Source organism: Colossoma macropomum, unplaced genomic scaffold (genome assembly GCF_904425465.1).
Source record: "Colossoma macropomum unplaced genomic scaffold, Colossoma_macropomum, whole genome shotgun sequence".
Classification (NCBI taxonomy): Eukaryota; Metazoa; Chordata; class Actinopteri; order Characiformes; family Serrasalmidae; genus Colossoma; species Colossoma macropomum.
The window spans coordinates 11,627,410-11,651,536 of record NW_023494805.1 but is presented as its reverse complement, the minus strand read 5'-3'; the positions used below and the strand labels follow the sequence as shown (position 1 = coordinate 11,651,536).

At 41.1% G+C, this 24,127-nt stretch overlaps 2 protein-coding genes across 3 annotated transcripts; one reads left to right on the top strand and one right to left on the bottom strand.

The window, feature by feature from the left end:
* Positions 1–593: 593 nt before the first annotated feature.
* si:dkey-28a3.2 lies at positions 594–12,849 on the bottom strand. Of its 2 annotated transcripts, XM_036597734.1 has the most exons (7): positions 12,738–12,849; positions 10,689–10,822; positions 5,821–8,836; positions 4,750–5,294; positions 3,712–3,767; positions 3,082–3,393; positions 594–2,125 (listed from the first exon to the last, which is right to left on the bottom strand). In XM_036597734.1, exons 3-7 carry the CDS (start codon positions 8,665–8,667, stop codon positions 2,046–2,048), a joined length of 3,840 nt encoding a protein of 1,279 aa, XP_036453627.1. In that variant the 5' UTR covers positions 8,668–8,836; positions 10,689–10,822; positions 12,738–12,849; the 3' UTR covers positions 594–2,045. The 2 variants fall into 2 exon arrangements, with proteins under 2 accessions (XP_036453627.1, XP_036453628.1); XM_036597735.1 differs by lacking the exon at positions 10,689–10,822 and having other exon boundaries at positions 12,738–12,842.
* On the top strand, positions 11,925–22,403 carry si:dkey-106g10.7 (uncharacterized protein C11orf95 homolog). Its single transcript, XM_036597740.1, has 5 exons — positions 11,925–12,661; positions 16,025–16,537; positions 18,196–18,537; positions 19,344–19,781; positions 20,284–22,403. Exons 1-5 carry the CDS (start codon positions 12,538–12,540, stop codon positions 20,751–20,753), a joined length of 1,887 nt encoding a protein of 628 aa, XP_036453633.1. The 5' UTR covers positions 11,925–12,537; the 3' UTR covers positions 20,754–22,403.
* Positions 22,404–24,127: the final 1,724 nt, after the last annotated feature.

Genomic DNA, 24,127 nt, shown 5'->3' with positions numbered 1-24,127 from the left:
AACATGTTTGAAAGCTCAGTTATGTTCATATGTGGGCATATTAGTTTCTTACTATGGTTTGCATAATATAAATCAATAAATTGATGACACGTTTTTAATACGGTAGTAAATGAGATTTCACTGCCATTGGGTTACTGCGGTAGCCCTGTTAACCTTCACTGACCTCATTTAAAGATTATTTTAAAAAATATATGTTGATACCAGCTAAAGGGTCTTACTCAAGACATCTTTAAAAACAGTTATTGTATTACTGTTAGCTCAGTCAAATGTCATATCCTGATGGGATTCTGGGCAAAATAAAAAAGGATCAAGCATATTATCTGTAATTACATACTACATGAGAGTCCATTAAAAGCTCAGATGTGAGTGTAATGTATATGAAAAAAACCTTTGTACGTCATGTAGTGCTTAATGTTTTTAAGAATGTTTTTGAATAGTCTCCAGTGAAATCATCTGGCCAGGATAAATGAACAAGAAATTGCAGATGGACATTTGTTTACTTGCCGTATCATAGGTCTTTCTGTTAATTGTGAAAGCAGAATGAGTTTTAGTCTGTACTTTGTTTTATTATGCAAAGCAACATGAAATCGGCAGAAAGGTACAAAAATCTTTATTTGCTCTTGAAAAGTGAGAATGATGGGTGTGGAAAGGCCATGAGTAGAAAAATTCACATTACAAGAACACAAATAAAAGAATCTCTCAAACTATCACGAGTCACCATCATCGCAAAACAAATTACAATCCATCTTTTTGGTGAAACAGAAATGAACGTGGATTAAACTTTCCTATTTTTATTTCTTTGTATTTCTTATTAAGTGTCTTTATGCACAGATTTCTATACATCACTTTTGGTTTTTAAGTCATGTATTGTTAGGGGAGGATCAAAGCTGGTATAGATAATAAGGCTGTCCTCATTTAGGCACATACCCATTTGTTTTTCTTCACTAGAAGCCCTATTATTCACATCCCTCAGTTTCCATTTTATTTTTGATCCACAACTACCAGATCTGATTTTTTTCATTCATCCTCCCATCCTTCCATAGAGACCAAACCCACTGAAACCCACTCGTTTTGCTACTCCTTAAATTACAAAATCCGTGTTAGCTAGACAACTTGCCTTTTCCTTAGATTTAGTTTTTTTTTGTGACAGGTTTAGGCAAGCACATCCCAAATCCCCCTTTTCAGAAACTTTGCTTTATAGTTTTTTTATTTAAAATTTGAATGGATAACTTCAATTTAGAAACAGACAGCATACTTAACATGCAAAAGGCAAAAGTAAACTTATATGCATCTTTATATAAATACTAGGCACAATATTTTCCCAGAAAAAAAGACATTAGTTCCAACAGAATAATTAAACTGTACAATATATGTATTGCAAATGCATACTTATACATTATTCATACAAATGGCTGCGTATTAATTGCCAAGTCTATCATGTAACATTCCAGAGATGTGTGCATATGTATTCAGTATGAAACAGTATTTAAAATTTAAAAGAAGAAGGAACTGTTCAGTTCAGTAGAATGTTCAGTAAAGAACCAGGCTTAAGAGAACAGAGTAAACTGCATGCCACTTAGAGATTTAAAGTCTGTTTAATAGGACATCTCAGCTCTTGAAAGCTCCATAGATCAAAGAGCTTATCAGGCCTTTATGCTGAATCCAAAAATGAAATGTACATCAAATGTATAAACAATCAAATTATGTATATATACACATTTTCCACTCTCAAGAGTACAAACCAGATAGAAAAGATAGAAAAACATAGCATATATATTAGGTGTCTCCCTTAAAAGAGAACCTAAAGGAGGAAAGTGGGTCTTAAGGCAATTCAGAGGATTATGCCTTTGAGGCTACACGGTGCTTTTGTGTTTTATTTAACAAAAAAAGGTTCTCACACTATCTTTCCCTTCCTCGTTGTCATTCTATTACGCAAGACACACAGCGTCCTTCGTTGTCTTAGATGAGAATTGTGGTGAGGGAGCCTAGACTCATAGGCTTTCTCACCTGAAACAGAGGTCACCGCTTTCTAGAGCTGCTGGTCTTTAAAGACGTTCACGTTGGTTCGCTTTGTCATCCGCATCCAGAATCACCTCAATCTCAGCCGTGTGCATCTGGCTTACCTCTGGAAAGCAGATCTCTCTTAGTAACAATAGATTGGTACAAATATCTTGACTGGTAAAAAAATTTTGCCTTTAAAAGAATACTCCAGCATTTTTCAGCCTAATCTCAATCAGCCACATCTGTACTGTACACTTGATTACTTTCAGTATGTTTATCTGTACTTAGAAAAGAACAGAAAACCTACTGACTTCAAATTTACTTATTATACTACAAGCGTCAGGGTGCAAATCTTTTTCCCCCTCACTCTCTCAATAATGCATAAGGATGCCAAAAGGTTGAATATCTTATTGCAATTGTATAACTGTGGTAACTGCATCTGATATCCATTTTTGTTGACTATAGATGGAATCACTGTTGGATATCCTTAATTTTGTTTTCAAATCTCTTGAGTAGTCCTTTGATTTCAAGTGCTGGCCACACATTCCTAAATAACTTATCCATGTTTCTTGTGGTGTATTAACAAACTCTGTTACAAACCAAAAAAAGTGGGGAAAAAACAACTCCTTTCTGATCGCCATGAATACCAGAAAATCAAAGCACAAGTGACCAGAATTACTTTTTCCATTGTTTTGTTGTAGTGTTCAAAAGTTGGATAAAATTCATAAGAAAATGTTTGGTGAGAATTCTTGTATGTCTGTCTCATTCCAAGACTTGTTTCGTTAGTGTATAAAGGCCACAGTTTTTAATATGTTATATATTCATTCCACAGTAGCTTCTATTATGAGCGAGTTTTGAATGAAAAGGGAAAGACTGTCGTAATGGATGCACAATAAAAACATGGCAGGTTAAAAAATACTGGAGTATTGCTTTCATACAGTGTTTTTTAATCCTGCTCCTCAGTACTGCTTATTATCAAGCCCTTTATGAGCTGGATCAGGTATGTTGGGGCACTGCGCAGAGCAGAGGGAATTAAAGCAGAGCAGAATATAAAAACACTGCTTTAAAACATTCTTTTACCTTTGGGGGCATTACTCTGCTGCCAAAGCTGGTTGGTGAAGAAGCGTTCTCTCACAGCGATTTGTTCATCCCAGGCCTGGAGGATGCCTTGGCGTTCCCTCTCTTCTAGAGACAGAGTACCTGGGTGGGCTTCCTCTATATGAGCTTTTACTCCTTCCACACTAAGGCAATACTGCTGCTGCCCACAAACCATGCAGACCAGCAGCTGGTTGATGGGATCATAATCCATTAGGTAGGTGTTCCTCCACTTGGCCTCTGATAAGGGCTCATCTGTGCAGTCGTCACCAGGAACAAAACACAACTCTGCTTCATCTGGAAAGTAATTTCATCACTTGAGATGAGGTGAGTCAAGAGACTATGCTCCATTTATTCTGTTAATCGTACATTTTGAGCAGATGTTTATTTAAGGTTACATAAAAGTGTCTGAAATGGTATTTCAGGTTTATGACTGTCAAGTCATTTGTAAGTTTGCCTGTGAATTTGGCCACGAGTTGTTCTCCTACTAAGTAAATTTGTGTCTATCCATTCTAAAGAGGAACTGTAGTGCTAACAAGACTCAAAGGAGTCCGAAAACAAATGATCTGCTATTTAGAATTTTTTTTTAAAGCTTTAAGGTCAAAACTACTATACCTTTAAAAGATGTATCCTGGCACTGCGGGAGGTAGTCCAGTCTCTCTGATGGGGTACTGCAATGGCATCCAAAAAACATCCAAATTCTCTCACATACAAAGTAATGACAGGTATGCATATAACTTTATAATTTTCCTTAGGTAAGGAGTGCTATGTTCTCGTTGACATTTTGCCAGATCCAGTGCTACAGCACTGTGCAGAAGTCATAGATCACCCTTTTGTATATTCAATTTCCAGTCAAACAGCCATTAAATACTAGTTAATCATTTTTCAGTATCAGAAAAAAACTTTGGAGGTGTGAAAAAATATCTGTGGAGTTTTCTTTGAAAAACAAAGCATGTTTCCTGAAAAGAACGGAAGTCGTAAGAAACCCAATGAGTGGACAGACTAAACACTGAAAACTTTGTTATATTTAGTTGAGAATTCTGTCTAATCAGTTATATACGTTTTCTGCTTTTTTCCTGAAAGTGTAGACTTCCTTAGAGTACTGTATATCGCATAAGATGTATAGCTTCATAAAGCTGAGTATTATGTGGTGCTTGTATGCCTCTCTTTTTCTCTTGGGTACCAAGACAATTACCTAAGTCCTGCTGCAACTGCTGCAAGATTAAACAGTTGCATCGTGGTTACTTTAGGCTCCTCCTTCTCCCTGTTTGGTTCCACTTGCCAGACTACTTCTTGGCTTTTAAAGACCACTTCCCTGTTAGCATCTATCATTTTTTGTACATGCTGTATCTAGATTAGCATCTAGATTATTGGCTTTAAAGGCTAATTAAATCATGTGCTTCTTTCTCTTCTGTGTACACTGAACTTTTGCTTGTTTATACTGACCTAAGCTGGGAGTTAGTTTACATATTCATTTAATTGCATAAATCAGTTACCACCTCCTTATTTAGGCATATCCTTAATCACATCAGAGCCTTAAAGCCATTTCCCAATGAAAACAAAATAATGAGACTTTGTTTTTAATGCAGTCTCCCATGTTTGATCAGGAATAAGAGGTGGAAAAAGCATGAGTAGGTCTATCTATTTACTTACCTTTGAACAAGCTCTGTAATCTTGTTGGAGGAGTCGAGTCCAGAGTGGCAGAGTTTTGCAGTGTGGACAAGTTCTCTTTCTCGTGCAGCCTTCCTCGCTCTTTGTTCTTGCTTCTTTATTCTCCAGTGCATCCTCTTCCTCCTTAAAATCTCTTCAGGATCTAGTTCTTGGTTTGCAGTTGCCTTAAAGCGGCTTTTATTTTTTAAATTGGTCATGAAGGGCCTTCTAATCTGCACTTGAGGACCAGAGGGCTTTACATGATTCATTAGTGTGGATGTCACAGTATCTGGTCTGGAGGATAACATGGGAGCACTTGCTTGTATATGCCATTTCTTCACCTGAGATGTCTCTGAAAATTTAGCCTTGCTCCCGTTTGACGACTGCTGGTTTGACTGTTGGTTTGATGCAGTGGGGCTCAACACAAGCCGAGTGGGACGTAAAGGGACAACAGGTAGGACTGAGTGATTATTGAGGTTTGTGTGACTCGCTGGCTTAGCTACAAATTGGTGTTGGACTTGAGAGCTGATACATTTCCTCTGTATTGGCTGAAGGATAAAAAAAAACAATAATAAAAAAAAAGATATCAGTGGCTAAATATATTTTAGTTAAAAAATACAGAAAAAACACCACAGTACATATAACTGAAGACTAGTGCTGCAAAGCCAGTGGTTTGATTAATTAAAGATCTACCACTCTGCAGAGTTCAGATCCAACCAGATCTGTGCCCTCTGACGTCTAACAGTGATGGTAAAAACTTATTTACTGCTGGCAATATGTACAGCTGGGGCAGGTAGGCGTAATGCCTGTACAAAAAGCTGTCTATGGTACGCTGTGTATTTTAGGACATCCTCAGATCACAGCATCAAGTTCAAGACATCAGACAAAACAGCTTTGGGTCTAAGGAATGAAGTCTTTCATTACCTGGATCATGTGAATTAGATTAGGGTAAGAGCTAAACAGTGTAGGGTGGTAGATCTCCAGGACCAGGATCGGCATTAGATTAACCAACTATAGATAAACCTTTAGTTGCAGCGCTGAGCTGAAGTAAGAGATGCCAGAATAATGTGATACCTGAGAAAGTTGTTTATGCTGCACAGCATATTTGCTTCTCTCCTTCTCTTTGGCCTTCCTGGCCCTCTGTCTTCTTTTCATTATTCGCCAGTACTCCCGCTTCTTCTGAAGCTCACTGCGCTCATTCAGCTGCTGCCCTCCACTGGCCCGCAAGGGGCAACATGGATAAGATCCTGCTGTCTTGCCACTGTGTCCTTGGGTGCCTGTGTGTACAGGTGTCACACTTGCAGCCACTGACAGATCATGTGTTCTGTTCTCGGGACCTTGACTAAAGCACAACCTTTCGGTAGTGACAGTATGAGGGGCCTCAAGCAAGGAGCCTTGGCATGAAAGGACAGTGTCTTCAGCAGAAAAGCCAGGGGCCTGAGGGGGAGAATGACAAAGAGTTGGACTCTGTTTGACCTCTAAGGAGGGGTTAGCGAACCCAGAGAAGTTACACTCCACTGCTCCATGATGTGAAATAATGTCAGGTTTTATGCTTGTCTCTGTCTCCTGAGGAGAGAGTTCCTGTTCAGTTTTACAGGGCAGAAGTGCATCTTGATCTGTAAAAGAGGTATTAGTGTCAGCCACAGAGCTGAGAGATTCTTCCAGTAGCTTCTTCATAGAGGCCACCACCAAGAGAGTGGTGGCCTGGTTGTCACAAATTGGAGAAGCCTCTTTCTCAACCTTGGTCTCAGGAGGAGAGGAAGGTAGAGGTTTGATGTCTTTGTTATCCATACTGTGACTTTGTTCTGCAAGAGAATATACAGATTCAATAGAGGGATAACTAGGTTCTTGTTTTATAGTATCGTGGGGCACCAAGTCAAAACTTGGGGTAACATCTGAAGAAGAATAAGAACTTCTCAACTTCTTTCTATAATCTGTTCTATCCTCCTGGTTTGGTTCTTCACCCTTGCTTGCCTCTGTCGAACCTGTGAGAACATCAGCATCTGCTGTACTGCTAGCTGGTTTTGACCTGACTTGAGAATCAACAGTTGAAGTGTTCTGATCAGTGGACCTTTGTTGAATATTCACTGAAGAATTCATGCGATTTGTAATTCCACGTGCAGCAGTCCTGGTTCTGACACAAACTGGCTTTTGTGACAGTGAGGTTCTTGGACTAGTTAGGTATGATGATTTTACAGCACGTACACTGCAACTCGTAGCTGGTCGAAGTATCTCAGCAGAAGTCTTCGAGATAGGTACAGATACGGTGCCGTCCTCTTTAATAAAGCCACTAGTTGTTCCTGAAGCATTAAGTGTGTTTTTGTTTGGTCTCTGGAAGCCTGTTTGAGTCTTTCGCACTTGCTCCAGGTTGCTCTGGAAGCGCAATGCGCACCTCTTAAGTGCATCTCGCTCCTTCAAACGTGATTTCGCCTCCACAGAGAGCCTCGCCCTCTGCAGCCGCTTTTTGATCCGCCAGTACTCCCTCTGCTTAGCATGCCGCTCCTCCGCTGTCTCCACACGGTCATTCTGTTGTGGGAAGCGTTGCGAAAAGCTGTGTGGTAAGCTTTGCCTTTTTTGAACCTGCACCAAATTCTGTTGCTGGATTTTTGATTGGTTAGTTGCTTGGGTCGTGCTTGAAGACTGCAGAGAAAATCCTGAAGATATGGACAAATTACTTGGTTTTGAGTACTGCAGGTGATTTGCTCTATTGGCTGAAACTGAAAAGAGATTTTTGGCCATCTGGGCATCTACTTTTGCTGAATGATTTTTATTTGGAAATTGCTTTTGAGATGGTGATGAATGATTTGTGAAATGAACTGGTTTTCCATCACTCAGTATTTGACCAGCAGGCTTCACAGAGTTAGGTTGCTTGGATTCTCTCGGTACCAGCGTGTTCACAGACAATAATGAGCATGTTGGAACAACACAGGAAAGCTTCCCTGTTTTCTGCTGACCATTTTCAAAACACTGTGACTGTGTCCTCTCTTTGTCCTTCTTCAGCTTTTCTGCTCGTTTGGCTCTCTGCTCTCGTTTTTTGATGCGCCAGTTCTCCCTACGTTTAGCAGCCTTCTCCTCCTCAGTCAGGGGAATATCTGCAGTTCTGCCCTGGGCTGTACAGCTTTCTGGAATATAGGCACACGCTTTTCTTTTTGGGCTGGCACCTCTTCCCCCTAGGATGTGCTGGTCTTTATTGACTTTACCTTGTGCAAAGGCAGAGGGTCTGGGTGGTAGACAGCTATTAATTTGAGGCTTCTTTTGTTGGTTGCACTCTGGTGTAAACCTGGATACAGCACTTCGCTGAGAAATGTCTGAGAGTTTGTTATTAAAGGCTGACAATCTATTGTGTGTCTGCAGTGTTGCTGTGACGTTTGCATGTTCTTTTCTGAATGCTGTAGGCACAGGTAAACCGTTGGTAAGTGGCATCCCACTGCACTTAACCGATGAACCCCCCACATTTGGTTCTTCAGGGCTTTTAATGTCCTTAGTTTGAATCACCATACACCTTTTAGACTCTGTGCTCCTTTCAGGGAACCGGTGAACGGCGTTGTTGAGTTTAGTCTTCTCACAACATGTTCTCTTGTGGTTTATTTGTGTCTCAAAATTGTTCTCTGGTGTCAAACGATATGAGTTGGTCAGGTTTTGTGTAACATCAGCTTGGTATGATCCAGCACTATTAAGAAAAGTAGGACTAAACTGGGAATGAGGTATATCTGGGGCATGTTTGTTTGTCTGAGTAACTGTAACAGCAGGTTTGCATATTCCTGTGTTTGGACTTTTGGACAACCTTTTGGCCATGGACTGCCTTGCTCTCTGCTCCCTTTTCCTAGTCCTCCAGTATTCCCTTTTACAAGCAAGGGTGACTTCATCAAATTCCGATACTGGCCGATAGCGTTGCTTATTTGGGGTCTTTGTCTTAGACATACCTGCTATTTATTCACTCCACCTTAACCACAAAGGCTTTCTGTTGAGTCACATTTTGTTTAGTGTGGGGCCATCTTCCACTCTTGGTCCACTTAAGGCTGCACTTGCACTGAAGACTGATGCATAGTTCCTTGTTTTTTGAAGTTGCAGCCAACTCTGTAACCTGTGACTAAAAAAAGAAAGAAATTGTTTTTGTACATTCACACTTGCACAACTTGCATTTTGATGGTTATTCTCGTTATCATGATAAATTACATCACACTATGCCATTGCTTCTTTGATCCTAGGCATAGCATAGAGGGCATAGCTAGTCCTGATTACCTGGATTTAGTGAAACACAGTTTGTGAAATGTTCAATATAAATAACTATATTCAGAATTGTTGATCCTATTCTGGTTCTTTTTTTGCCTGTTCCTAAACTTCAGAAAAGCTAAATATCATGATGATAATCATGTTCAAAGACATTGTCTTAAAATATCGTGATATGACAAAATATATCACAAACTCAATGTGCATAACAATCAAATACACTATAGTTTTTCGGGTGTACTTTCAAGTACCGATTACTCCACAGTAGTGAGAAGTGGGGAGCAGGTGTGGCTGATTAGGACTGAAACCATTCTTTATAGGAAGGTCTCTGGGAGATAGACTGGTGAGCTCTACTCTATAGAATCATCTGTATTGATATTAGAACCACATAGATGTACAGGATAAAACAGACAATCATTCATATCTGCATTCTGCAGCATTTTAGAGGAACATAGTCAATCAACAGGCTATCTAGCCAAGTTTGTAAGCTTAAGAAAGCTTTATTTGTTGCATTTGTAAGTAAACAGGTAATCAGTTTCTTCTTGGCAATGAATATTTTCACCAACAATCAACACTGCATTTGACATAACTGGTTTAGGATGAGTTGAATTCTCTTTATTACGTGATTTTATTTGAAATGCTTCATTTACATTTTAAAGGTCCTTATCTAAGAATTTGAATGAGTTTTCTGTTTTAAGCTTTATGGTGCAAGAAGTTTGTTTTTTAAAGCAACCATCATGAAGATAGTCAAATTTACAGAAATGAAGTGTGAGATTATCTATCTACTGTCTAGAGTGGTTTAGCTACTGTGCCTTAAAAGGCAATTCCATTGATTTATCAACATTTTTTGAATAAGGTAAGTGTTTGATGTGAAATGGTGTGTTGTACAGAAATTTACTGACTAATCTTTCTTTACAGTGGTGATGACAGGAACCTGGGGTTGTGATGTTTACAACTCAAACATAGCTATTTTATTTGCCATTCAGAACATCCAGTGAACTTAGATGTACTTTCTGAGTTTTTATATCTTAAAGTCTAAGTTTCTTTTGGAGACTATTTTGCCTCATCCCTGCAGGTAACCCTCCACCATAAATGGATTTTTAAGATATGTTTTAGGCCAAAAGCTTATTGCAAAACTATGTTTTACCTTAATCAACACCAATACCTTAAACAACACTCAGGCATCACGCAACACATTTAAAGTGGTTATGATGTAGCGTGATGTCTGAGATATGGTTTCAGTGGCACTAAGACCTTCAGAAGTCTGGTTCCCTTCGCCACCGCTGAGAAAATTCTGATCATTTAGAATTTCAAATTTCTCATAAAACCATAAACCATTTAATGATGCAGAAACATTGAAAAAAAACTCTAATTTAAATTTCCATTACGTTCATCATGAAACACTCAAAAGGTAATGGTCAAAAGTGTCAGCATTGCCTCAGAAGTATGCAGCAACTTTAGAAAGAAGGAAAGAAAAACAAAGGAAAGGAGTGAGAAACATAGCTTTGAACAGAGAACAGCAAAGGTACAGGATATTGTAAACAGCAAATGTAGTTCAAATGGCATAACCGGGGCGCAGCCATGGCAGTGTGTCTTAAACCGTGTCCCTCAGTCAGTGTTATCACTCGTTTCGAGCCTTTCTTTAATCTGACGATGTTCTATCACTCTTACACGAATGGGCTTTGTAAAAAAAAAAGACAAAAGGAACGCACCATGAGAGCGCTGTTTTGGTGTCGAGTCTGAGCTATAACCGCACTGGTCCTTCTTCCTCCTCAGTCCTGCTGCGCCTGCGTGCTGAAGCCGCCGTCATGTTGGAGAAGAAGCGGCGCTCTGTGGACGTTTGGACCTTAAAACACAGTCAGGACACAGCAGTTACTTCACCCTTTCAGCCCTACTATCGCTGCCATGTAGCCAAAAGTACCAGGATGTAACAGCGGCGGAACTCGGTGCTGCTGTTGTTGCCGTGTGTGCGTGACGAACTGCGTAACGCATGGACAGATAGCACTCTTAAAGCAGCAGGACCCTGTCGACCCTGGGGACCAGGCGCGGGGTCGTTAGGCAGTTTCGTCGGACCACACGACTGAATTAGGCTGTCCTTAGGTGTAATGGACTGTATGAGCGGACTTGTTTTGGGGTCAAAATGTAAATTCTCTGTGAGATAATACTGACGTATCCACTGTATGAGCCACATACTGAGCCCCTAAAGTGCCACTGTGGAAAAAAAAATATTTGCAACAAATGTGTTCCCTTGCAATATTTTTGCATTCCTTTGCAAAGTTTTTGCCTTCACTTGCAGTAGTTTTGCGTTCACTTGCAAAGTTTTTGCATTCCCCCGGAACCATTCTGCACTCTCTGGCTAATTTGTTGCATTTGCAACGGAATACAAAAATATTGCGAAGAAACACGATCATTTCTTTTTAACCGGGACCCCTTAGAGACTCTATGAGGAAGATTTAAAAATGAATATAAAAAATATACATGTAAAAAAAATAAATCTAATGCTGATTATAATGGTTGCGTTTATTTCACATATTTGGAAAAGCTGAAAGCTAATTTCTGTTAGTAGGTTCGCTGTAAAATGACGTCACAATGACGTCACTACGAGCCTGTCCTCTTGCTTGGATATCGTCAGTACTTAAAGAGCCCTGATTAACTGCACGTTTTACTACAAAAGGAGCAAAAATCATCATATTTAATTTAATTTGGTGCAGCAGAGAACATAAAACAACGAATTAAAATCAGTGCATTCATCATTTTGATAGTATTTTTTTTTTTATTTAGATAGCTTTGACGGCTCTCTTTTATCTGTTTCAACGTATCAATCCTCAGAAAACTAATATATGTCGTGCATCGTGAAAGTATCTTGCACTGTGATATTATATTTTCACCTCTTCTGTCCATCCTGTGAGCCCTGAAACATATTTCAGACTACAGGTCAGCCTCTAGTATTGAAACAGACGGATGTGCTCATGGTTTAGTGCAAATCTCACATTTAAAAATGCCATGTCGCCTGTTTTCCACGTGTGGTCGTAACGTTTTTAACGTTATTCTGTGTGGTTGAAGGCTCACTGTGGCTAAATGAGAGTGCTGGTCGCAAACACGACGAGCAGACTGGCCCCATACGGAGCCGCTACTGTCTCTTTAAATTTACCCAGGAGCCCCTTAAGGAGCCCCAGGGGCCCCAAGCTCGGCTCCCCACCCTGAAGAAAAGCAGAGGCTGAAACCCCCACACAGGAGGCCGCCCGGACCTCACCAACATTTGACAAAAGCCTCTCGTGAAAGACTTCGACAGGAGCGGAGAGCGACTCAGAAACTCGCGGCGACACGTAAAAGTTAGCTGAAGTTGTTGAGGCCGCCACGGCGCCGAGGGTGAAGCGAGCAGCACGGCGCACACCAACCTCGCACACGCACACTAATGTAGTTAATATGGGTGAAGGCGGCTTCCTCGTGCTTTCACAACCGTTCGCGGCGTGCTTCTGCGAGTCTGTCCGCTCGTGACAGTCTCCCTCCCGCGCAGGAGGAGCGGCGAAACGGCCGCGCTGGAACAACGCTGAGGCAGGCATGGAGGAGGAGAAAGAGCCCAAGGAGCCGGAGCCCCAGCACAAACAGCCCCACACACAGGCTCTCTCATTAATAATAAGCGCCGTGGAAGGGGAGGCGACACCACCGGGAGAGCCCTCGGCAGGTAAAGACGGCTGTGCTCATGTCATAATAATAAAAAGAAAGAAGAACAACAAGTATTTATACACATATATGCCTACGGTTTAAATCTTGGGCGTCGAGGAGCGGTCCGTGTGCGGCGTTAATCCGTATGAGGAACAATAGCAGCAGGCAGCAGTAGCATGGCCCCTCGCTTCACGGGCTCCACTATAAACAAAGGCGAAGTGCCATGCTGCTGCTGCCGCGAGGCGCAGCGCCCCCCAGCGGCCGCGCGCCGCACATCATGTGGCCCTATGGAAAATAAAAGGTTCCTCCACTGCAGTGGGGCCCAACCCTGGTCCTGGAGTAGACCACCACTGAGGCATATTTCACAAACTGGATTTCTCAGTTAGCCAGATCACTTGTTCCCAAAGTCAAAACTGACCAATAGGATGAGAGCCAAGGGACATCCCTATGGGACCACCGTAGATTTTGGGTTTAAATTATGCAGCATTTTCCCTGCTCTAATAAACCCAATTCAGCTTTTTCAGATCGTGTCAATTGTGCACTAAAGCACGATCGTAGCTGTGGCATAACTACACTCTTAAAAAAGATGGTTCTTCAAGGGTTCTTTAGTAAAGGGTATGGTTCTATTTAGAACCATATCATGCTTAAATGTTCTTTGCATGGTAAAAATGTTTTGCTACATTGCTACAAGTTTGACATCATCACAATAGAAGAACTAATTTTGGTGCTATATAGAACCATTGTCAAAAAGGTTCCATATACTACAATATACCACCCATTCTCCATCAATCTGAAGATCCATTTCACCATGCAAAGAACCATTTAAGCATGAAACGTCCCATTCCTTTTACTAAAAAAACTCTTGAACGATTTGAGTGTAGGATCAGCACAGAAAAAATAATGGTCCACCCCATAGAAAAATACTTAATGAATAATAAAGCCAATGTAATTTGCTTATTTGCTTGCTGTTGTTATGTCTCAAAGAAGATGCTCTCCACCACTCCACCCTCTAGCACCTGAGACCAACCTGAATTTTTGTGTAAGACTACCTGGTTAAGATTCTAGAGTTGTAAATAATGAATATATCATGCAGCAGTTTGTGAAGGTTGTGAGATGCATTGTGAATAGGAGGGAGATAAACAGACGTCAGGATCATCTGCGTAGTGTTGATGGAAGGTAACTGGTGAGGTATGTAAAGAATTGGATCTTTCTCTAAGTCGTGAGTGAGCTATGTCAGGGGTCCAAGAAAGATTTTAGAGGGACTGCTTACAGTGGAGGCAGGCATGGTGGCGCAGTGGATAGCGCTGTCGCCTCACAGCAAGAAGGGCCTGGGTTCAATTCCCCAGCCGGGTGACCAGGGTCCTTTCTGTGTGGAGTTTGCATGTTCTCCCTGTGTCTGCATGGGTTTCCTCCGGGTTCTCCAGTTTCCTCCCACAGTCCAAAGACATGCAGTCAGGCTAATTGGACATGCTAAATTGCCCCTAGGTGAATGTTTATGTCTGTCTGCCCTGCGATGGACTGGCGACCTGTCCAGGGTGTATCCTGCCTTCCGCCCGATGACGTGTGTGTGTGTGTGTGTGCTTGCAGTGGGCCGCCTCGCCCATGGGACCCAGTGTGATTATCCTCTCTGCTCCCCCCTAGTAGTTACGTCACTGAGCCATACATTACAATAGAGCTTACACCATAGACAGTTACATGTCAGGAACAAAAGGGCAAAAACAAAATAATGAAGATAAAAAAACATAAGTTGGAAATTAAATATACTTTAAAAACCTTATCAAAGTAATAGATTTACACAATTTCTAACTGTGTTGAAAGCACAAGCTCATCAATATAGATAGGTAATTACACAGATCTGTGAGTACGAATCATGTATTGAACATCTTCCTGGAACACATGATTCTGTGTATATATGATTTAGCTGGTATTGTGATAACGTTTATTATAAAGTGCTCATCAGGGTTAAATAATAATAAAGACAAAGACTAATAAAATATTGTGGCACTGAACAGAATTTTTTTTTACCAATCATTCTTTCCATGTCTAGAAAGAGATCAGTAAAATGAATAAGCAAATACAAAATGGAAAAATAGCCATTTTACAAATGTCACATGCATCACACACATCAAAACACTTTCTCAGAGTCTCACTGGCAGGGTATGTTTTATAAAGCAGCTCTGTCGTTTTGTTATTAAGAACATATTTATAGGGGAAAGTCCATATTACACCAGTTATACCTGATTCAACTAAATAGCTAATTAACAAGTAGCAAGCCCTTTTGAGATGAAGTGGATGTGTTATAGTGAGAAAACACCACAATATTGCAGAACAGGAGCATTCCCAGACCAGGAGCTGAAGTCCTATTGGCTTACAGCAGGAGTCATCAGTTCCAGAGCTGGAGGGCCAGAGTCCACCACATTGAGGTGATTTCCCTGCTCAAACACACCAGCTAAATCTAGTAATTAACTGATTTGTTTGAGTGAGGAAATCTCTAAACTGGGCTGGACTCTGGCTGATGACCCCTGACCTACAGTTCCCGTGACGTAAATCCAGTCTCCCCAAAGCAGTCAATGTAATGTGACCCTGTGCACAGACTCTTATGAAAATAATGTGCTCTGCTTTATTCCACTTATAACTATAGCAAATACTGTTTAAAGGAGAATTGCACCTAAGAACTTTCTTTCTAAAGTTCTACAAAATTCAATCGTCAAGATGTAAACAAAGCCATTCAGAGTTGTTTGATGTGATATAGTTGATGGTAGAGAATCTGACTCAGATTTTATGTACAATGGTGGTGATAGGAACCAGGGGGTGCAATGTCTGCAATGCAAATAATACCCATTTTATTTATTGTCCAAAATGACTAGTGAACTAAATTTAGAGCTTATCTTTGAAATGTTGATAATGATAAAATAGTGGTAAATCTGAAAAAAGTTTCCTTTGGATACTATTTTGCCTTACAACTCCCTGCATGTACCTCTCCATTCTGAGCTGGTTCCTTGGTCACCACTCTTTCAAAATAAATTCTGGCCCTCTGAGTAATCAGTCAGAGTACAAGAAGATTCCTGGTGATATGCATGCTCAGTTTTAGGCAACAAAGTTCATCACTGCAAGCTGCTGCCTAAATCCCAGTTCACTTCCATTATGAGAAAGGCCAAAACTCTGTAGACAAAACAAATAATAGACTTTGTGCCTTTTAACCACATATGATTAGGGTGAAAACATGGTTCGGGACAACAATGGATAAATATTTCCTTTAATCCATAATAAGAGTGCAGCTAAATGTAGAAGAACCTGTTATCAGGACTTTGGTGATCTCTAGCCCCTAAAATGAGAAAATAAGACTGGGGATTGATGCAGATTTGTCATTGTTCTTTTTCAGGTGAAGATGACATGACCAATGGACACATTGGAGATGATGGTCTGGTCACTCCTGTATGCTCTCCTGGCACAAGCTACTGGAGCATCTCTGAAAGCCCCAACTCCCCCTTCCTTCTGTCCCCCGTCCCGGGGCCATCTGGACAGAAAGCCACTCCGGCTAAACCCGTGCGGGCCTCACGTCCTGGTCTCAGCCGCATCCCTGGCCGGGACCACCGCCGCTACTACCATGAGTACTGGCGGAGCGAGTATTTGATGGATTTTGATCCAAGAAGGCATGGTATGATCTGCATGGTGTGTGGGAGTTCACTGGCTACGCTAAAACTGAGCACCATTAAGAGGCATATTAGGCAGAAGCATCCTGACTCGTTGCTGTGGAGCGCGTCCGATAAGGAGGTGATCCGCTCAGGCTGGGAGAGCCATCTGAACCTGGAGAACAGCCAGAAACCTTTCTGCTCAGACCCAGCTGTCGCTACAGAGCCAGAGGAGACACTCGACTGTGCAAAGCGCTCTACAGGTGTGGGAGGCATTAATTGTCATTGTTTGTTAATTGTTATCGCAGCATTTAACTTTGCAGTACTGATATTGCAGATGGCTGCAATATGCAGATGAGCCCTTTTACCAATCCCAGTTTTTTAAATTGTGATTATTTCTGCTCCGTGTGTTCACAGCACTCTCTAGTTGAATAGTTCTGTGGGTGGTTGAATGAACCAAGGCCATAATTTACAGTCAATTCCAATTTATTTATAACACTAAGGCCAGACTTTCCTTCCAAAACACATTAAACACCACTTCTATTAATTAAATTTTTTATGATATACATTATTGGAAGTATGCTTTACACATACAAGGAATGTCAGTGCTTTAAATAACACCACCTTCAGTACAGAAACAAAATGTGTTTTTGACAGTCCATAACATGATAATGCTATTCTTTTCAAACCTTGTTATTAGTAGATATTTCGAAATGAATCTTTCCATATCATGTCAAGAGTTCACCAGTGTGTTTTTCAGGTTTTACAAGGCATATCACATCTTATTGTGAAGCGATATACTTTTTGTATTCATAATTCATGATCTTATAGAGGTTGCGTGATATATATCTATATATATGTGTATGGGTGCCCAGTCAGAAATTAATTTTTGTCCCTAGGATTTGATTGCTTTGACCTCTCACGAGGGCATGTTGAACCAGTTCATCTTCCATTTTCACAACAGATTAATGTGCTCCTGGTTTCCGGTGTTGGCTGTTCTCATGTTTTTCAGTAGGCCCATTCACCCCTGATGAGTCTAGGCCTTTTAATCAACAAGTACTCCATGTTTCAGATCTGACTGGCAGCCCTGTACTGTGCTTTATTTAAAAAGCAGTTTGTGCTTTAAATCCTCCTTATAACATCAGCATGAGTGGGCCGATACTTGAAACGTGCTGATTTTCATTACATCATCAGAACAGTGTGTTGTTTTACTTACATCAGGGGTATTCAGTCTTATTAGCAAAGGGCCAATGTTTTTGCAGGTTTTCATTCTAAACAAGCATGAGCATACCAGATTCTTTATGTTTAATCAGTTAGTTTTAGGCTGAATGGCTCCCTACTGCCAACATAGTGCACTACACAGGGTTTAAATAATGGCTCCTGCATCCAAACGGTGCATGAAATGCCTAACAAAGAGCAGTTTGAGATTCAGCCATGTGTGCACAGTTCCCTATTGGTCTATAATGCACTATTCGGGCATAAAAACCAACAATTTATGACTCAGGTAGTGCACTATTTAGGAATAAGGGGCTATTTGAGGTTATGCCTGATCTTGCAAGCTCACCGGCCCTTTGCGGATAAGATCTGACTGGGAATATCTTACATCATTTGCCTCAGTGTCGCAGAATGATCCAGTGACTTTTTTTCAAAATATTGCTTGGACTGATCTATCTCTAAGTAGCCCAAAACATAACATACAAAAAAGATTAAAATAGGACATTTTTTGTCTTTATATTTAAACTTCAGGGTATTTTTTAAGCACTTTTGCCCTGAGTCCTTGTTCATTTCTAATGTTGCTCCAGGACCAGTGTTGGAAACCTCTGTTTTAATGTGTTAAGATATTTCCTATTCAGCTCATTATAGATTTACAGTTGGAGCCTACCATGTGTTTCTGATCTTTTCTCTCTCCACCCCCCCCCAGGCAAACCCAACAGTGCTGTGACAAGTAAGCGTCAGCCTCAGCCTAGAGTCAGCAAAGCGAGTGCCTCTCCATCAGCGTCATCAGTCCCAGAGCCTCAGGGTCCATCTGCCCAGATGCTGGAGCGCTACCTGAACGACTCCCTGCACGCTTGGTTCCGGCAGGAGTTCCTGATGGAGTACCAGGCAGAAGCAGGTCGTCTGGTCTGCATGGTGTGCAGCTGCCCGCTGCCATCGCTGCATCTGGACCACATCAAGAGCCACGTTCTAGAGCTGCACCCAGATTCACTGGTGTACAGCGCAGAGGAAAAGCACTGCATTCTGCAGACCTGGGCCCAGACCCATGGTGAGCAACACAAATAGAGCTAGAGAGAAGAATGCAGGATGAAAAATAAAACGGAATTGGGGAAATAATTAGCTATTTTGAAGAGATGGACAGGGGAATGAATATAGACATGCCTCAGTTAGTGCAAGATAAAGATGTGGGTTGGAATAGAGGAAGAAAGTGAGGAGAGTTTAGTTGAATTGAAGACAGAGAATAAAATGTGGCAAGATTTAGAGGAGGAATCAGAAAGAGCAGATTTTCAGTACTTTAAGTCTTAGGCCACCTGAGAAAATGATATTTGAAGCTATTTATCTGGGAGAGCAGTTATTTGTTTGCAAAGTACAGTCTAATATTTGAACCTGTCCTCAAGGCAATTCAGTATTTGTAGTTCAATTCAATTATACCAGTGCACTGTTTTTTTTTTTAACAAATTACTGGGGTGTGTCAAGAAGAAGAACCAAACCTGTGTTTTCCTAACCATCTCAGGAGACGTCTAATGTTTTTGAGAACAAAATTCTCGTTATCTTTTTCCTGAATTGTTTATGTATATTTGTTTTCATGTCATATAGTGTTTCTACAAGTAAAACAGTAAAATCTATTTCCTAGATACATAGTTTTAATCAACTTCTTTGGCTGACCTACAATATTTGCTCAGGACTGTATGAGCAGTGGAAGACTAGAAGAGCTACAGCACAATATACAAAGGATGAAGCCACATTAGATTACAGTATGCCAATAAAACAATATGCAGTATACTTTTATACAGTCTTTTAACGCTTCTTTGTGATTTAAGATGTGTTAACTTTTCTCCCTCATTCTTACCACAGAATCAGATTCTTCAAGAGACTATTTCAAATCAGAGCCAGACACCAAAGCCGACAGCTCAGTGCAGTTCTTCCCCTCGGACGTGGATCCTCTGCAGGACAGCTCCGAGCCGCATGCGGGGGGTGAGGATGAGCCACCAGGGGCTGCTCAAAACCCAAACACCTTGCCACACCAATTCCCCAACAGGAGGCTGAAGAACGGGTGCCCCTGGCATCTGCGTTTGGACTACCTGGTTGCACTCGGGCCTCCAGACAGTCCAGGCTGCTACTGCATGGTGTGCTCTGAGCAGTTGCCAGTAGCTAGAGTCAGCAGCTTCCGCAGGCACATCCAGGAGCGCCACCCTGAGACCATCAATCTCAGCCGGAGAGAGAGACAAGATATAGCCAGGGCCTGGACAGGGCATGGAGACACAGAGGAGCCAGACATGCAGCCAGAACAAGGTAAATACAATAAATAAGACAGATGTATTTAATTGTGCTGGTTCTTTTCACATAGCAAAAATAGTGAACTCAAGATGGATTGTTTTTACATCTTAGTTTCCTTATATGGGGAGTGAACAGTACGCTTCGAAACGTACTTAACAACATTTACATACTAGACTAAACTCTTTCGTTTAAAAAAAGCAAGAGAAATTCAGTTTTCCATGATACGAGCTCTTTGAGATGACTGCTACTACTATTTTGGCTACACGACTTACACTTTAACTATATTAGCCTTGTAGCTTAAGTTTAAAACTTCAGACATCAAACATGTCTTGGCTGATCAACCACCCACATTTAAAAAGATATGAAGGTGGAGGTGGTTAATCTGTAAATACCTAAGTGTATCATCTTGTACAAAGCAGTTCACTCAGTTGTAAATAAAATATTAAAAAATGTCTTTTTTTTAATATTTAAAAATTTTTAAGAAGAACTTTGTCTTTCATTGTCTTTTGGAAAAAAGTCATCCCTGGTGATACCACTGCCGAACCTGCACATGTAGGCACACAGACATTGTCCGTAAAACCCGCCAAGCAGAGCACCATCAAGACAGAGGACGGGGACAGGAAGACCACGCCATCTACAACACACAGACACACGCACTACCCGGGTAAGGACCAGCGACGCAACTACCAGGTGCGCTGGCGAATGGAGTATCTCATGGACTATGACTGCAGAAGACACGGGCTGATCTGTATGGTGTGTGGGGCCACGCTGGCCACGCTTAAGGTCAGCACAATTAAGAGACACATTCAGCAGGTGCATCCTCGCTCACTGGACTACAGCCCTGAGGAGAAGCAGCAGGCCCTGCAGAGCTACAACCAGACTGCCCTGCACTTCGTCCACTCCGACGACTGTTTCTCAGCCTCGGACCACGGCCATGGAGCGCATGCTAAAGCTAAAGTCGAACAGACCGGCTGTTACAGCACTTAACTGAACAGTAGTGGGGTGTGACATGTTTTCTTTCGCTCAGGAAGTTGATTATTGGAACAAGCCAAAAAAATCTCCACAGCTTTTTTTTTGTTTGTAGTTTAGGGGCTGGGTGTAAGTTTTAAAAACTTACTTTGCACTTTTTTCTCTCAAATGATTTCATGGCAAAATTCTCTATAAAAGGGGTAATTTGCAAGCAATGACCACCTGTTAAACACAAGAGGCAGTGCATGTCCTGCTAGCCTAACTTCACCTTTAAGATTAAGAATTTTAAAAGTGCTTCCTGCAGAGGAATCAACAGGCTGAATTGAGTGAAGGTCTTTTTTCATTTTCCTAAGCACCTTTTTATGCATCCTTGTTTGTACAGTGCAGTCTTTGGCAAGACTGTTATTGCTGCAGATTACAGGGGTTAATGTGCTGGAGAGATCATTTTGCATGGGGGCATTGCAGTGGGTCGCACATTCTGCACTTAAGAAAGCACTGGGTACGGGTGCCAGAGAAGTATGGACATCCAGAGTGGTACACGCTTTTCACAACCGTTTTATTGTACCATCTTATGTACTCATAATCAACACACAGAAGACTAATGAGGAAATTTATGTTGAAATACGACCTTTTAAATGGGTAGGAGGTAGGGCTGCACTATATGGACAAAATACTACTATTGCAATTACAGTGGTGTACACCGACCGGCCATTTCATTAAAACCACCTGCTTGTTTCTACACTCACTGTCTGTTTTATAAGCTCCACTTATCATATAGGTGCACTTTGTAGTTCTACAATGACAGACTGTAGTCGATCTGTTTCTCTGCATACTTTGTTAGCCTCTTTTTTCCCTGTTCTTTAATGGTCAGGACCACCACAGAGGAGGCATTATTTGGATGGTGGTGGTGTGTTAGTGTGTGTTGTGCTGGTATGAATTTAACAGACACAGCAGTGCTGCTGGAGTTTTTGACCACATCAGCCAACATCGTCCCGTGGGCAGCGTCCTGAGACCACTGATGAAGGACGAAAGGATGACCAACACAAACTGTGCAGCAAAAGATGAGCTACAGTCTCTGACTTTACATTACAAGGTGGACCAACAAGATCAGTGTCTAATAGAGTGGACAGTGAGTGAACAGTGTTTAAAACTCCAGCAGCACTGCTGTGTCTGATCCACTCATACCAGCTCAACACACACTAACACTGATACCTGCTCTGTGGTGGTCCTGTGGGAGTCCACATGAAAGAGAGGTGAAAAGGGGCTAACACAGATGGACTACAGTCTGTAATTGTAGAGCTATAAAGTGCACCTATATGGTAAGTGGAGCTGATAAAAAGGACAATGAGTGTAGAAACAAGGTGGTGTTAATGAAGTGGCTGGTCAGTGTATATTGTGATATGCCTTGCAATGTTTTAGAAACCCATTTGTAAATCAATAATGTGACATGGTGAAAGATCAGTGTGCATTATTTTGACAAAAAAAATTTTTTTTTTTTGGATTACATGAATACTTTAATTCATAAAACCACCCACAGAAACATTTATCTGGAGCTGTGATTTGTCAGGATGCTCACAGCACTAGGCCTGGGCGATATCTAAAAATAATTAGCACAGTATTTTCCCCCAGTCACACACAAATGCATGGGTCCACTGCAGCTTAGACCTAATTTCTATGCTCTCTTTCGCTTGTGTAAACTGATTTCATGAAATTCTTTAATGGAAATCACATATTAAATAATATAATATTGAGTAACTCAACATCGTTTGGTAATAAACAATTTCACCTCTCATTTTGAAAGTTCTTACTGTAAACACATGCTTCCGTTAGAATTATCCTGGAGTTTGTGGCAGTTTTTTCTTTTTAAATGATGCACACTAAAGCAACGTCTGTGCTAACAGCACCCCCTGCTGGAGAAACCCCAGACTGCTACACATGAGCAGTGAGTTCCAAGGCCACATGCATATGCTTTATATATATTTCAGATATTGTCCATCTTAGTAGAGAGGGCTCTGGAGTTAGCGGCTATAGATACTAGGGATGGGCATTCCATCTAATTTTGATAATCGAATAAGAAGTAAAAGTACTTTGGCCAGAAGGCCAGAGCTTTACTCTTTTAGGTGACCGGTCTGAGCAGAGGAATACATTAAAAAATGTTATTCAAAAAAAAATAAAGCCATAGGAAATCCGTAGTTTTTATGTTGGATGAGTAACAGAGGTTGCCTCTTCAGATGTGAGCTAAAACTGCAGCTAACTGGTTCACCGGATGCTAATGAGGACTTGCTGCCTTACACAAGGTCTTTTCTCCTCAGTGGACGATGTGCCAACAAGTTAGTTTGTCAGAGAAATATATTTCCACTGTTACTAGACCTAGCTAACATCAGCTAGTTTAGTTAGCCTAGTTAGCTAGCAGTAAAGCTGTGCTACATCTGCCTTCTCAGTTCCTTAACAATGCGTCCTTGGCAACACGATCATGTTTAAGCACTCGTGTTTCAGAGTGGTGTATTCCTTACTAAGAAATACAAGCAGAACTGTAACATTTTACAATTTTGTTAAAACAGAAGCGCTGTTTCATTGACTTGTTAGTCTCTGTATTTTCTCAGTCTTCCTGTGCTGAAACGGAACAAGTGATTTCAGTATTTAAATACTGGCACCTTAAACAGTTAACTGAGTACTTGAGTAACATTACCTATGCACGTCCCTAATAGATACCTGTGGGAAACCACCAAGTATTATATTTTGATCATTTTATCAATCTATGTTGACCCATCTGAGTCATCAGTTTGGGACATTAAGCCGTCTGTAACGTGCTGAAAATTTTCCTCAGACGTTGTCACACTGGGAAACCCACAGCAGAGACAGTGCTTAATTTGCTATCGTATCATAACAGCTTATCAATGCTCTGTGCCACTCCGTAGTTTTCACAGTAAAAGGGAGTAGAATATTAAATGTTATTTTTTATTGGTCAGTAAGCTGTTTAAATCAGTCCTCTATCAGTTCTTTTTCTCCCCAAACGGCATGTTTTAATCTTTGAGGCATCGTCATCAGGTTACTTGTCAACCGTCACTGATATCTTGTTACATCGCCCAGGCCTATAGTAAAAAACATTGTGATTAGTCAGAGGGCTCATTTGCATAGTGTAGCTTTCTACAGTTATCAATGTCGCAAAGGCCAATATTACTATAACGATAAACTGTAAATTGTGCAGCCCTAGTATTTGGTTTCCAAGAGATCATCGTAAGTCTTACTTACTTCAAATGTTGGGTAAAACCCTGTTGCTGAGTCATAACTGAAACAAGGGACTTGAGTCCATGTCTCAGGGAGTGTGTGTTATCTGGGTTTGCCTTCTGTCACATAGTTTGCATGATGTTAGAGGCTTGGCTGCTGACTGT

Bases quoted from the DNA above. Each gene is read 5' to 3' on its own strand.
- si:dkey-28a3.2 (XM_036597734.1), bottom strand. From the start codon at position 8,667: ATGTCTAAGACAAAGACCCCAAATAAGCAACGCTATCGGCCAGTATCG. The intron at 3,394-3,711 runs GTATAGTAGTTT...ATTACTTTCCAG, and splicing joins CCAGGATACATCTTTTAAAG to ATGAAGCAGAGTTGTGTTTT. The intron at 2,126-3,081 runs GTAAAAGAATGT...TCTGCTTTCCAG, and splicing joins GCAGAGTAATGCCCCCAAAG to AGGTAAGCCAGATGCACACG.
- si:dkey-106g10.7 (XM_036597740.1), top strand. From the start codon at position 12,538: ATGGAGGAGGAGAAAGAGCCCAAGGAGCCGGAGCCCCAGCACAAACAG. The intron at 16,538-18,195 runs GTGTGGGAGGCA...ACCCCCCCCCAG, and splicing joins CTGTGCAAAGCGCTCTACAG to GCAAACCCAACAGTGCTGTG. The intron at 19,782-20,283 runs GTAAATACAATA...TTTGGAAAAAAG, and splicing joins AGACATGCAGCCAGAACAAG to TCATCCCTGGTGATACCACT.